The sequence below is a fragment of the Phyllostomus discolor genome, chromosome 1 (assembly GCF_004126475.2).
Source record: "Phyllostomus discolor isolate MPI-MPIP mPhyDis1 chromosome 1, mPhyDis1.pri.v3, whole genome shotgun sequence".
Lineage (NCBI taxonomy): Eukaryota > Metazoa > Chordata > Mammalia > Chiroptera > Phyllostomidae > Phyllostomus > Phyllostomus discolor.
The window spans coordinates 199,807,132-199,819,134 of record NC_040903.2 but is presented as its reverse complement, the minus strand read 5'-3'; the positions used below and the strand labels follow the sequence as shown (position 1 = coordinate 199,819,134).

The window sequence follows — 12,003 nt, the reverse complement described above, 5'->3', positions numbered from 1 at the left end:
TCCATACAAACCACTGTAAACATACTTTTGCCCCACAATTTATGTATATGCAAATCTTGGTTGAGATAATCACAAACGATTTTAACATAGTTCTTCAAAATCTGGGATTATATCAGAGTCATATCTTGATTCCAAATACAAACCATTTGAAGTTTGGACAAAAGCATGCATTGGGATGTCCACCTTCTTCCACAACCTTCCTTCCTATATCATACATTTAAACACAGAAATCCTATCTAAGTCATTCTATACTATAAGAAAAAAGTAGAATAAAAACACTAGCCAGAGAACTTTTTCACTCTTGAAATGCTGAACTCTAGATTCAGAATGGGGTATGTCAGCTTATTATCTATGTGAGCACATTGGACACTTTCACTCTATGACAGAGGGGCCCAACAAACCAATTATGCAGCCACTGTTGACATGTCGTTGGCACAGAGAGAGGGTACGTCACATATGTTCAGAGTGGGACCAGCATGTGTAGGTGACTCCTAGCTATATTCCCTCACTACCTTACTCCTCCCCACTCCTCTCAAGCATGTCAAACCGATTCAAGATGGCTGAGTAGTAGAGAAAAGAAACAACAGGATTTCATGGCCAAATTCCATTCTAACCCATTCTTGGTCATTTTTTCACTGGATACAATTGGGTGGGAAATCCTATCAACATTGTTTCTTAAATCTATTAGACATGTTCCCAGAATGTGACCTCCATTCTCTCTGCCTCAGTTAGGGCTCTTATTTCTCCTTCCTGAAATAACACAAATGCAAACTGAGCTAATACACACTGGTATGTTGGCCTACTGCCTCCCACATCCCACCCATCCTCCAGCAGAGAGATCTGGCCTTGCTGTCCCTGTGATCAAAATGGCATGCCTCCTGTAAGGTAAGACCTAAGCTTGTTGGGAGAGCAAACAAGGTACTTCACAGCTGGTCCTTCCCTCCTCCAGCCACACTTTCTAAAATCTTCCCTCCAATTCCTTCTCCTCAATCCCCAAGCCTTAGATTCCAACCACGAGGGAAACTTCCTGTTTCCCCAAGCCACCTCTGCATCTCTGTTTCCTCTCCCTGGAATACTTCTACCTACCTGGTCTACCTGGGAGATTCCTGCAACTCCACCAAGGCTCAGCTCTAACATCTCCCAATCTGTGATGCTGTCCACGACACTTCTCCCTGCATCTCTGTCCCACCTTTCTCAGACATCGGAATTTACTGATGTGCTTATGAGGAGCATCATAATCAATGCTTTATTATCCCCAAGGGCTCTATTTGGCCCCTGGCACACAGGACTCAAGAGGTGCTTTGGAATGAATGAATTGGACCCTCACTTTCTACATCTAGAAAATGAGGATAATAATATGAAGCCTGCAGAGTGAATGTAAGGGTAAATGACCAAATGTATATTTAGAACTGACCATAGAGCAGGCATGTAATTTCTCTCAATAAACAGATATCTTAACTTTCCTCTTAATCCATACTGAAGCAAGGAATAATTTATCTATCTGTGAAAAGACACGTGGAGCCAGAGATGCTAGAAAAGGCTATAATAATCCCCTTGTGTTGCATTTGGAAGCACTTGTTTCTCATAATTTAGCAGCATCTCAATTTATTGCACCCATAATAGGCAGATATCTGCTGGCAGTTAAACAGCTTTTAGCAAAGGCAGTAATAAAGGTACAGAGTGGCAATATAAATGGCTCTGTGTCCCTACATTTGACAGAACCACGGCTAACAGCAGGTGTGATGCAGTTCTAAGCAGTGTCACATGCTGCCTCAAAGTGCTGACCCTCCCTTTTTCAGGCTGAACAGAGGCCAAGCTGGAGATATTTCAAAGATCTCCAAACAAGCCTGTCCTTCTAAGACCCTGGGAGCTTTAAGATTCCAGAATAATAGAATCTCCTTTGGAGTGACAGGAGCAGCTGTGATCAGGGCTACCTCAGACCCTGACCTAGTGAAATAACACTCAGGAAGGGTTTGTGGACTATGGGACAATGTCCTGGGATCATACTACTCAGCCTGCAAAGAGAAACACTTGGAAAACAGGAAGAGAAAACATAAGAGTCTGAATCAGAGCACTGCTATGGTCCTCACCAGAGATACATCTGTATGACTTAAGATTCAACCAATTAGGGAAAAATGGGGACTCATTGGTTAATGTTGATGAATTGTGTATTTCTCGGAAAGCCCCTCCCTCTGGTACAAGTCATTACCCATCTAAAAGGGGCAAACAATGGAGAGAAAAGGAGACAGCCTTTTAATGCTCTTAAGAAATACAAGGTTATATTCATTAATCCATCCATTAAAACTTATATATCATGGGCCTGACATATTCCCAGTACATTGAGGCATTCATTTTTTTAGATGAATGCATCAGAGAGGTGACAACTTCAGTGCAGTGCTGACATAACTAAACCCAGTCTCCTAACCCAGAGAATTCTGCAGACTGCAAGGAGCAAGGACTCACATCCCTGTCCTGCCCTTCACTCACCTTTACCCCTCATCTCAGGATAAGGGAAGCCATTGCCAAGCTGATGACATTTGAGGATCACAGAGTTTAGAACTGAAAGGGCCCTGAGAGAGCATGAAACCCAATTGCCTCATTTTATTTTTGCACAACAGAGACACCAGAGGATCCAAGTAAGAATCTCAAGGTCATATATCTAAATCAAGGGCCTGGACATCCCTGGGGAATGGGGCAGCTCCTTGGTGGCACTGGAACCAGTGAAAGCAACCAGGATTATTATATTTGACCTCAAAGGCTAGGGTTCCTTGTGTTTCCACACCACTGAGTCAGTCTGAGCAGACCCCAGTGGACCTAGAACAAGTTATAAAGTGGTATGTCATGTTGGACATATTTTGCTTTCTAATTGTTATCTTTTTCTTTCCTATAATTATTCCCTGAATCATTGCCCTTGGTAGATTGCATTACAGTCTGTAGATTATGTCTCCATCCCCTCCACTAGACTGAGTCCATAAAAGAACTGAAACCATGTCTTCTACAAATGTGTCTCCTCACAACTTAGCTCACTAAGCCTGACACAGAGAGGGGCTAGATACCTATTTATGGAACTGCTATGTGAATGTTGAAGTTAATTCCAAAGAAGCATCAGAGCTTCATTTGCTATAATTTTCATTTCCTATAATTTAGGGGACCAACAGCTACTGAAACTAAAGTTGCTTAAGGTAGAAATGTGTTGAATATGTAGACATTTTAATAATAGTTTAGTGTTCTAAGGAAGGCATAAAATGAACTTGACCTTTTTCATAATCATATGACATACTATCCTGTGGTCCAAAGAAGAGATCAGTGTAGATTGACCTAGGATAATGGTGGTGAAAGGGAGAGAAGCAGATAGATGCAGGATGGGTTTAAATAAAGCATCGACAGAAACTTGCTGAGACGGACTGAATGAGATGGAAGAAAAATCAAGTAAACTCCCCAGGACAATGGTGATGCCATTTACTGAGAGGGGGGAAAGTACAATTTAAAAAGTCAAAGGCAGGGAGCAGGAACTCAAATTTCTTTTTTTCAATGTTGTGATTAAGCTACCTATCAGATATCCAAGTGCAGATGTCAAATGGACAATGGGATACAGATTTCTGGGATTCCAGAGAGAGTTTCAGGAGAGATCCTGACTTGGAAGTTACTGACATATACATGATCTTTGACATCATGGCAATGGATGAGGGCACTGAGGGGCATGTACAGACCAAGAAGAGACTCTGGGTGAGAACTGGAGCCCTTAACATTTAATAACCATATAGTGTATATATAGCATAGTGCTGGAGACTGCATGGAAACAAAGATATTTAATGCACTGTTTTTCTCTCAATGACCTTACAATATAACCTCATTCACATATACAAGAAGGAAAAGTGTTCATTGTAGTGGAAAGTGCAATGGATTAAAATCAGAAAGCATGAATTTTAACCATTGCATAGCTACTCCAAGTTAAAGTCACATTAACTTCTTAGGGCTTCCAATTCCTAACCTACTGATACAAGGAGCAGATACAGATGCCATGAACGGTATTTTCTGATGTCATGATTTCTATGTGGCATCCAAATGACATATTCTACCCTCACCTAAAGGTGGTAACTCAGTCTTCCCAGGCAGAATGTGTAGCCACTCTGGGGCACACAGCAGCCATCAGAGGAGTTGGCTGAAAGAGAAGTCCCTGAGCTGGAGTAGGGAGAAGCTGCTGCCTACACTCTTTGTTTGTTGGAACAAAAAGCATTTGAGAGAACTCAAAATATCTTTCATTCTTGGACCCCAGCTGGTGCTTGTGTCAGAAGAATGGAATCCTGGGGACCAGTGAGAAAAGAAGATTTACCTTTTCCATCACATTTTCTTGGTTCTACAAATTAATATTCTCAAAGACACCAGATTTCCATAATCCCAGGAAACATTTTCTTTTATCAGACAGTAGGTCCATATGGCTGGACATCTATAATAGGACATGGCTTCATGGGTCAGGGTACCCTGAGCTTACCCATGTATACACACGCACACACGCACACACGTGGTCCTTCTCATCTATTCTAGGTGACTGCCCACCTGGCACCTGGACAGAGCTGACTGGAGAATCAAATTGGGCCAACCAGATTCTCCTGCTGGGAAATGTAAGTTCTAAACGGAAAAATTCAGAACCTGGAGTCAAAGAAATGAATCATTTTAAACACAGTGCCGTGGGGTCCCCAGAGTGCTCTGCTTACACAGTGCTCTGCTTCCCTGTGTAAGAGGACGTTAGTGAGATCTTCATTTGATGGATGCCTCTCTAGGTAGTCGTGCAGCAAATCCTCTTCTTTGACTCTGTTGGCCATAGTCAATTCTGTAACTTGCCACCAAGAAAACTTTACTTAGTATTAGTGTTCCCATTTTACAGATAAGAAAACTGAGGCTTAGAAGAATTAAGAGAAAATTTTGTTGTAAATCATCTAGCTAGTAAGCGATAGAACGAACACAGGAATTAAGCTCCAACTCTAAAATTCATACCACTAACCACCAGGCAATCTTGGCTTTAGGTGCTGCACTGTAGGTTATTTTTCTTGTCACAGAAATGGACCTGTGGCAATTCCTATTTTTTTTCTTGCTAAATAAATGATGGTCTACATTCAGAAAAAGCCATCCAGAGAAGAGGATAGAATCTTCAGTGGCCAAATTGAAGTTTAGTGGTCCACAAATAAATCAAATCCATTGCCTTGCCTATTGACACTTGATTCCCACCATGGGAACTACACAGTTTGGCTATACTGGCAAGAAGATGTCTATGTCGTCCCAGGTCAATTGATCTTATCCTCTTAAGACAGACAAGCTAGAATGCTTCCTCTATACCATAGGACTTCACAGGGTGGCAGGTGGTCTTCCAGCAGATGAAAGCATTTCAACCAAACTGATTGGCATTCCGCAGCTAAAATAGGACTTTGCTTTTTAGGTCTCCCACTTCATTATGAATAGCAAACCAAAATAGCTACAGCTGAACAACCGAGATGGGTAGATATATCTACATCTTCTTAGAATAGTATCAGATCATGCTGAAAAAATCTAAATACAACATCAAGCCAATTGTCATATGTCAAGATTTAGCACTGCTCATTTTTCACAGGCAGTAGAAGTACTCTTGTGAGGGTACGAGCAAGAGTCCTCCATTTTTACTCTAAGAGAAAAATACTCATGCAAATTAATCTTGGTCTAACATACTCTTACACTTCCCAGTAGTTGCCTGCTCTATTCCCTTGCCTTGGGCTGACAACTTTGATCTTGGAGTTGTCTCTTAGACTGAACTGCTTGCTCACTTTGCTTGAGTTCTTGGGCTATTTTGATCTAATATGTGGCCCATGCTATCCCCAACTCTGCTTTTTCTCTAAGTACCAGTTTTTAGCATCACTCCTACACCTTCTCTATTTAATATACACAAATGCTTCTTTCTAACACTACTGTTTCTGTTGCAGGGACTACAATACCAATGCACTGACCACTATGAAGCCCAAGTACAGGACACAGTTTGGGCTAGATGGGGCACACTGTCTTAGGAACTGTCCCAGACTTACCACGTTTATCACCAATTATGAATTCCAGGCTTAGGTTTAATGCTTCTAGAAGAAAATTAAGGAGAGAATGGTAAACTGAGTGACCATGTTGCTGGTGTTATGGTGGATAGAGGAGCATTGCTTGATCCAAAAGGGATTGTGTTCCTGCATATAAATAATTTTAACAAACCCTTTCCCTCCCTACTCTACAGAAGTGCCTGTAGTGAATCCTAAGGGTGACAGGTAGGAAGAGGCCATAATTCTATTAGAAATAGGAGACAAGAAAATAATAAAAAAAAAACCCGAGGCCCATTTTTCTGACCATCACTGCCCCGTATTAACATGGCCTCTCCCATCTGTATGTCCTTCTGTTCCCTCCAGCGTACCACCAACCATATGTTAGCACATTTCCCACATCTCCCTTTGTTTGCCTAGAAGGATTATATGCTCCTTGATCAAAATCAGGTGCTGTCAGTTTATTTACAACTTCTGCATCTAATTCAATGCCTGGAACATACTAGGGCTTCATGGTTGCTGCATGTATAGAAAATGAATAAGAAACACTCAAAAGCATCTCTCCTGAGGAATCAGTTTCAATAAAGAAAAACAATGTCATTTGGAAGCTCTATTTGCTTTGCTAGCAGAGTGGAGTCCTATCATTTTTATAGTCCGCTGATTCATTCTGAACATGGTGTCAGGAACAATACAGAGCCAAAAAACAATTAGTGGAGGAACAAAACAATCAGTTGAACTGTCTGGAATTTGAGCGATGTACAGATCAAATGTCTTAAATTTGCTAGGCTCCTTCTCATTTGTCCAGAATGGATGACTCTTGGCTGCACTGTACCAGGAATAATTGTCCCTCATATATCCCCAATCAGCTGCCTTTTAATGACTAGTCAAAAGTGACAATGTAAAAGGTGCAGTGACTTTCACCATGCTTGGCAAATCTTGGACCAACTCCCATTGATCTGTCCTTGGCATAGGTGAACTCAGAAACACAGATACCTACAGTCACTGCTCCCTGTCTTCAGCAGCCACAAGGACCTTGATTTCAGAAGAGACCCAGGAGGAGAAAGCAAAGTGTTTAAAGTGACTTTCAGTTCTTACACTACCTTTCTGTCTCATGCATCTCAGAGGTTGAATGACCTTCCAATCTCCCAAACCAATACCATGATAGTCCACCCTAGAAAGATTTTTAGAAAGAGTCCAGGAGCTTGACAGACTGACCAGCTCCTAGGCAGCCCACTTCTGTTCAAAATTGTTGCTTCCTCATCTTAGCTCATGTTCTGGTTGTTGCAGCTTTGAAAATTCAGTAAATTTGAATTTAAATTCTATAAGTTCCAAGGAGGCTTCTTCTCCCTTATGCCAATGTCCTGAACCCTATTTTTGGTCCAATTGCAAGGAAGACTTGCAGTTCTCTTGAAGCACACCTTAACTAGGAATACAGTTGACCTCACAAAAACAACATGAAACATCTTTGACTACTCATCCAGTTCCTGCTCTAGGATATCTCCTCATCACCAGGCTTGTGATGGTGGACAATCCTGACCACTGGTAGTCTTTAGGGATGAGACCTTGTAGGTTCCCACTCAAGAAAGTCTTCTCTTTTTTGACTCTCCATGTCTTCCTAGTCTGGTCCACCAATAGAGTTCATGCCACTGCCTTTTATCATTTTATCATTGTTTTCTTGTATTGATGTTTCAATCCTTAGCTAAACAGATGATAAACTTCTTGAGGGCAAAAATTACCTATAACAGATGCAGTATTCTCAAAGCCCTAGAGCTATACCCTCAGCAAACAGTTGACAACTGTGTAGATTATCTTTTCATATAAAATAGAGGGTGACAACCCATGGGCAGTCAGCTTGATTCTGGGAGCCTGGTATATAAAACAATCAACTAAACTGTAATCTGGACTGGCTTATAGACTAGAATCTTCTTGTCTTGGCATTGTCTCTTTGCTTGCCTTTACCTCTGCCTTTTACCCCAAATGTAAATTCCGTGCAAACATAAGATGCTAAAGTGGTGAATGAGAAGGGCTCCTCCCAGTGTTCTGGCCTGTTCTAATCCATCAGTCCTCTTGGTTTGCTATCCACCTCTTCAGCCACTTCTTTGAACCTTCTCCCCTCAGCACTCCACACTTCAGTCCATTCTGGACTTTGTTCAGTTCCTCAGCTGTGCCATGGTCTCTTACTTCTGTACCTTGGCATGTCCTTCCTGTCTAGGACACACACCTTCCTTCCTCCTCTTTGCCAAGTTCATTTGTACTCATGTCTCAAGTCTCAACTTGTATATTTCTTCCTTACAGAAGCTTTCTATGAACCCCTCCAGTATGTCAGGTCCCTTTGTAAAAGCCACCCAAACTTCTCTCTACTTCCCATTTAATGGTGCTGAATGACAATAATTATGATTGCAACAATCACTAACATTAATTAACTGCTTGCCCTAGTCCAAGACCTTTTGACTCACTTCATCATTACCAGTATCTTGTGAGGGAGGTACCTGATTTTTCCTGTTTCACAGATGAGGAAATCAAGTCTCAAATATACTATCTTGATATGGTTCACATCACTCCTCTGGGGCCAGATTTCTTACCCAGTCTGGCCCCAGAGTTCATGTTCTTAACCAATATACCACACTGACTCTTAAGAAACCCACCATGTTTAAAATGATTCATTTAATGGCTAAATAGTCAACTATAAAGCAAGTTGCATGAAAATAGAGCTGGGTCTGTCTTGTTCAATAATGTATTTCTAAAGCCTAATACAAGAGCTAGCATGCAGAGAGCACCAAAAACCGTGAGTTAAATAAATAAAACAGCCAGTCAGCCCATCCAGAATCCCAAAAGACAAGTATTCACCCTCTCTAAATAAAAGATGTCTGACACTTAATAAAAAAAAGTCATGACCATGGGAATCTTTACTCAAAACTGTCCCTTTCTGCGACCCAGCACCAGTCAAACAAATCCAAGTAGCCAGAACTAGAAAGGGTGCCACCTGGAAAGCAGTGGACCCAAGAAAGCTCCTCTAGAAGAAAGAAAGCACAGGCAGGCCCAAAGGCAGCACCTGTGGTAGCAAAGAAAGCACAAGTCTCTCCACGGACATGACTGTAGCGGTCACACCCATGAGTCCCACCACCCATGCCACCCACGCCGCCGACTCACCCCTTTCGCAGGTTCTCCCCCAGTAGCCGGTGCCCGTACAGTCACAGATGAAGCGGTTCCAGCCGTCCTTGCACACAGCGTTGTTCTTGCAGGGGTAGCTGTCACACTGTTTAGCGCTCATCCGTGAACAGGAGGACTTGACGCCCGCCGCGTTCTGCATCTCCGCCAGCTGCCGGATGTTCTTGCTGCGCCCATCGATGAACAGGTCGCGGATGCAGCCCACGTAGCCGTAGTTGAGCATGGCAGTCCAGAGCTCGGTGGGGAGGATGAGGCCGGCACGGTTCTCGGGCAGCCCGCCCAGGTACATGTCCCCCTCCAGATCCAGGATCTCGCTCTCCCCACTGGCGGTAAAGGGCGTGCGCCTGCTGTTCACTGATATGGTACCTGGAATGGGAGGACAGAAAGAGTGAGCGAACAGCTCCTGGGCATCGCAGGCGAGACTGCCAGGTGGTGAAAGTAAGAAAGGAGCCCAGCAGGTGAGTTCTGAGACAAACGTTGTGTGACCAGGACAGAACAATGCAAGCAAGGGAAGGAAGTCCTACAAGGTGGTAGAAAAAAAAACAGTGCAGGTAATGGGGTCCCAATCTCTGCAGGTAAGATAGCCTGGCCACTAGGAGGAGCCAAGACAATCCCAACAACCTAGTAGCTATAGGGCGATGTCTTTTCTCTACCCAGCAGTCCTAGCTGAGAGGCCACGGGCCACACTGGTGAGAGCAGCACAGTCCCTGCCTGGGTTTAAATCCCAGCTCCACCACATACTAGCTGTGACCTTCAAGGAGTGTCTTCATCTTCCTGGGCTTTAATTTGCTCATCTATAAGATGGGGAAATAATTGCCCCCACCTCTCAGGTTGGTGTGCTGATTACATGAGCTTATATAGACAAGGTGCATTTCCCTCTGTCAAGTAAGGGCTCTCTGTATGTGCCTGCCTGAGTCTTCATTACTGGCTCATCCTCCCCTAAAGGATGGGACCCTCCATGCACAGGGACCCTCTACACTGGCATTAGCTACTGGGCCTGCCAGTGAATATTTTGGGCACTGCCTTTGCTAAAAAAAGATTTTAATTGAAAAATGTTGATGAATTCATTTAACAAAGATGCATTGAGCCCCTCTTCTGTCTCTGGTATAGTTCCATGGACAGAGATGAACTTGACAGTCATGGCCTTGCTCTCATTGAGCTAATATTCCAGAGCAGAGGGACAGAAAATAGACAAATCACCCGATAAACAAGAGAAATTAGTTAACAGCAGGTGCTAGGAAGAGAGTGAAATGGGTGCTACGGTAGCAGCCCAAGGGTTATTCTTTAAAGTGAAGGCCTCTCTAAGCATATGCCAGGTGAGCTAACACCAGGATGTTGGGAAGGATCCCCCAGTCCAGGGTGAAGACTGTGTCTGGCAGAAGGAACGGCACCTACAAAGGCCCTGGGGTAGGCAGGGGTGTGGCTAGAGTGGAGAAGGCAAGAACAAGAGAGCAGGAGATGGAGTTAGAAAGAGGCTGGACACCTGGGATTACAGAAGGTATAGCCCCAGGTAGACTGACCTGGGAACTTGGGACAAGGGTTCTAGTCCTCGATCATGAAGATGACCCTCCACCATTTACAGTTCAATTTCCTAAAGCGTAGCATCAAGGAAACTGTAAAATCAAGGTGCTATCTAAACACCATGCCATTACTTTAAAAAATTATTTAGTATTCTTAAGGTGCTCACTGGTACCAAGTTAACTGCCATCCATCAGGCAGCTTTCACTTCGGTCAGAATTTCAATTCCCTCAGCTGTGTGTGTGGAGGGAATAGCCTGAGGACTGAGATCACACTTTAAATTACAAAGTCAACACGGGGCCAGAGGAGCAGAAAGAACATACGGGCCTCCGGGGGGAGCAAACCAGCAGCTTGCTTCCCCCGCTCGCCCCTAAAAGTTTTCTCCTGGAGACATCTGCTTTGCTTTTTTTGGTTTTTAATCTTTTAAAAACCTATGTAAAGAAAACGCACACACACACACACACACACACACACACACCCATATAACAATAATAATGCCCTGGCCACCATTGTAAGTACTTTCTGTGCTTCTTTCAACCTGATCCTTAAAACAATTTTGTGAGATAAGAGTTATTGTCTCACAAATGAGGAAGTTGAAGTTTGTGTCTTTCTTCTCTCTTGCACAGTTTGCTTTGCCTGCTCTCCACAAATCTACAGAGCTAATCTGATCACCAACTAGCGGGAAGGAACATCCATTGCCAAATAAGATGAGTACCAGGACAAATTTAAATGCTGGAGCCTTCAAGACACCCTGAAGAAATCTATTCTGTGAGGGTGTGACCACAGCTGGTTTAAAGGCACTTAACCAAGTTTTAAGAATCTGTCACCCAACTGAGGAGTGATCATAAAAGTTTTTCTTTCTTTTTTTCTGTTTTAGTTTGTTTATTTATTTTTTAATTACAGTTGATATTCAATACTTTATATTAGTTTCAGGTGTACAGCATAGTAGTTAGTCATTTACATAATGTACAAGGTGCCCCCTGATAATTCTAGTACCCACCTGGCACTATAAGAAGTTATTATAATATCATTGGCCATATTCCCTATGCTGCACTTTATATCCCTATAACTATTCTGTGACTACCAATTTGTACTTCTTAATCCTTTTGTTATTTACAATAGCCAAGATATGGAAGCAACCTAAGTGCCCATCAATAGACAAGTGGATAGAGAATGGATACATATATACCATAGAATACTACTTGGCCATAAAAAAAAGAATGAAATCTTACCATTAGCAACAACATGGATGGACCCAGAGGGTATTATGCTA

At 42.8% G+C, this 12,003-nt stretch overlaps 1 protein-coding gene across 1 annotated transcript in view; it reads right to left on the bottom strand.

The window, feature by feature from the left end:
- Positions 1 to 12,003, bottom strand: part of NRXN3 (neurexin 3) — a 1,487,232-nt gene that overhangs the window by 991,880 nt on the left and 483,349 nt on the right. The window contains 1 exon segment of the mRNA XM_036018906.1: positions 9,195 to 9,578. Coding sequence (XP_035874799.1) covers positions 9,195 to 9,578 — 384 coding nt within the window.